Genomic DNA, 2,067 nt, shown 5'->3' on the forward strand with positions numbered 1-2,067 from the left:
AGGAGAGGGGCGGGGGGTGTGGGGAGGAGGGCGATCAAGGGGGTAGGGCGTAGGGGGAGGGGAGGGGTGGGGGTAAGGGGGGATGGGGGATGGGGGAGGGAAGGGGAAGGGGGATCTGTGCGGCTAGATCAGGATGCGCGTGATCTAGGTGGCGGCCCGGGGAGGAGGGGGAAGGGTGAGTGGGGAGGGGAGCAGGGGGATGGGGGGGTGGCTGGAAGGGGGTGGTGGTTTCCGATCACCAATGCCATTGCTCTGTGATGGAGCATGGGTGGAAGCCGTGCACAGCATGGTATGGCGGCCCGTGACCGTGACGGACAGCACTTGTCGTCCGACGTGGCAAATGACGGCACAAGCGTCACCTCGCAAGCCCTGGGAGGTTCGAAGCGGAGTCGGTGGAAGCAGCACACCACCACCGTCACGAGGAATAGGAGGAGGTGGAGGGGTGTGGGTGGAGGTGGCTTGGGGTTGGCTGGCTCTGTGGGGTCGACAGGGAGGGCGACGAGTCGGCCGACAACAACAACGACGACGACGACGACGGCTGCCGCTCCGGGCTCAATGGCGATGACGACGACGGGGCGCCCGATGGGTCGCGGTATGGGATTGGGTGCTCTGGGTGGGTATGCTGGTCGCGCTGGGTATGGTGGTGGCTATGGTGGTGGCTATGCCGGTGGATATGGCTCCAGGATGGGCTATGGATCGGCAGGCCTCGGCATGGGCGGCCTGGGCTACGGCGGCTACGGATCGGGTCTGGGCTACGGCTCGTCGATGTATGGTTCGGGGTTGGGCGGGATGGGCTACGGCGGAATGGGTGGGTATGGCGGGATGGGCTACGGGCACGGCACCATGGTCCCGGGCGGCGTGGGCGGCATGGACTCGGTCTTCAACCCACACGCCTGGCTCGAGTCGATCGGCTCATCGGTCCACGCCTTTGGCCAGCTCACGTGGGTGCTGAACAACACGTACCAGGCGGTGTTTGGCACGCTTGCGGCGGTGGTCGGCGTCTCGGACGCGTTCTCGGCGGTGAGGGCTCAGATTTGGTCGATGATCCGCGCTCTGGCCATTGTGCGCACCCTCGCACGGCTGGCTGCCTTTATCCGCTCGCGGGTCTTTGGCGAGGACGTGAGCGCGGCCGCGGTGGGCGCGGCGGGAGGAGCCGGCGCCGGCGCCGAGCGCGGCGGCGGCTCGTCGTGGGGCTCGCGGGCGCTGCTGCTCGCGGCCATTGCGTACGCGCTGGCGCGGCTGCTGCGGGCCATCCCGTTGCCGGCCGAGCTGGAGGCGGCTGACGCGGCGGCGGCGGCAGCGGCGGCCACGTCGGCTGCAGGCCAGCTGTACCCATCGACCGGCACCTTTGCCACCGCGGTGTACCGGTTCAACGGCGAGGGTCCCGACGAGCTCAGCCTCGCGCCGGACGACCGCATCGAGCTCTTCTCCTGCGACGATGGCGAGTGGTGGTCCGGCCGGCGGGTCGGCGCCGACGCCTCGGGCTGGTTCCCGGCCAACCACGTCAAGCTCGATCCGCCGAGCTGAGCGAAGGGTACTTGGCTGTCGATCACCCGCTGCCCTCGCTCGGTCGGGCATTGCGGCGGATGGGGAACCACTTGGGCAGCCAGTCGTCGTCGTCGTCGGCGTCGCCACCGCCGGCACCGATGCCCGCAGCTGCACGCCGTGCCGCCAGAATCTTGTTCCGCTTCCACTGCGCGTATGCAGCGCCAGCCAACTCTGCGCTCGCCGCCACAGCGGCCGTCACTAGCGCCGCGGGCACCGCATTGCGCGGACCCATAAACGAGCCACCAATGACATAGCCACCAAGTCCGCCAGCCAGCACAGCGTCCCACACATCCACCGGCGCCGATCCATAGGCCGGGCGGACAGCATCTGGCGCAGCATCGTTGGGCGGCACGGCTCTCGCCCAGGCAAACGCATTCCGCAGAGCGATATAGCCCGCCACCGAGACCCCAGCCACTATGCTCGCCGATCCTGCTGCCGACCATCTCGCCGATCGCGATGCGCGCGCTGCAGCCATGACCGCACCCACTGCGCCCGAGCGGCTCGTCGCCTTGGCACCGG

General features: G+C 69.0%; 2 protein-coding genes across 2 annotated transcripts; one reads left to right on the forward strand and one right to left on the reverse strand.

Moving 5' to 3' along the window:
• The first annotated feature begins 329 nt into the window (after nucleotides 1-329).
• On the forward strand, nucleotides 330-1,643 carry AMSG_01950 (uncharacterized protein). The gene has a single exon (XM_013905994.1). It carries the CDS (start codon nucleotides 556-558, stop codon nucleotides 1,525-1,527), a length of 972 nt encoding a protein of 323 aa, XP_013761448.1. The 5' UTR covers nucleotides 330-555; the 3' UTR covers nucleotides 1,528-1,643.
• On the reverse strand, nucleotides 1,448-1,991 carry AMSG_01951 (uncharacterized protein; the record flags this gene model as incomplete). The annotated part of the gene is made up of 2 exons (XM_013905995.1): nucleotides 1,448-1,902; nucleotides 1,955-1,991. The coding sequence occupies 2 exons, from the start codon at nucleotides 1,989-1,991 to the stop codon at nucleotides 1,550-1,552; spliced, it is 390 nt and encodes a 129-aa protein (XP_013761449.1). The 3' UTR covers nucleotides 1,448-1,549.
• Between the last annotated feature and the right edge of the window lie 76 nt (nucleotides 1,992-2,067).

This window comes from Thecamonas trahens (genome assembly GCF_000142905.1).
Source record: "Thecamonas trahens ATCC 50062 unplaced genomic scaffold supercont1.7, whole genome shotgun sequence".
Classification (NCBI taxonomy): Eukaryota; order Apusomonadida; family Apusomonadidae; genus Thecamonas; species Thecamonas trahens.

What these genes read in the sequence shown, in the direction of transcription:
- AMSG_01950 (XM_013905994.1), top strand. Translation starts at nt 556, where the DNA reads ATGGCGATGACGACGACGGGGCGCCCGATGGGTCGCGGTATGGGATTG.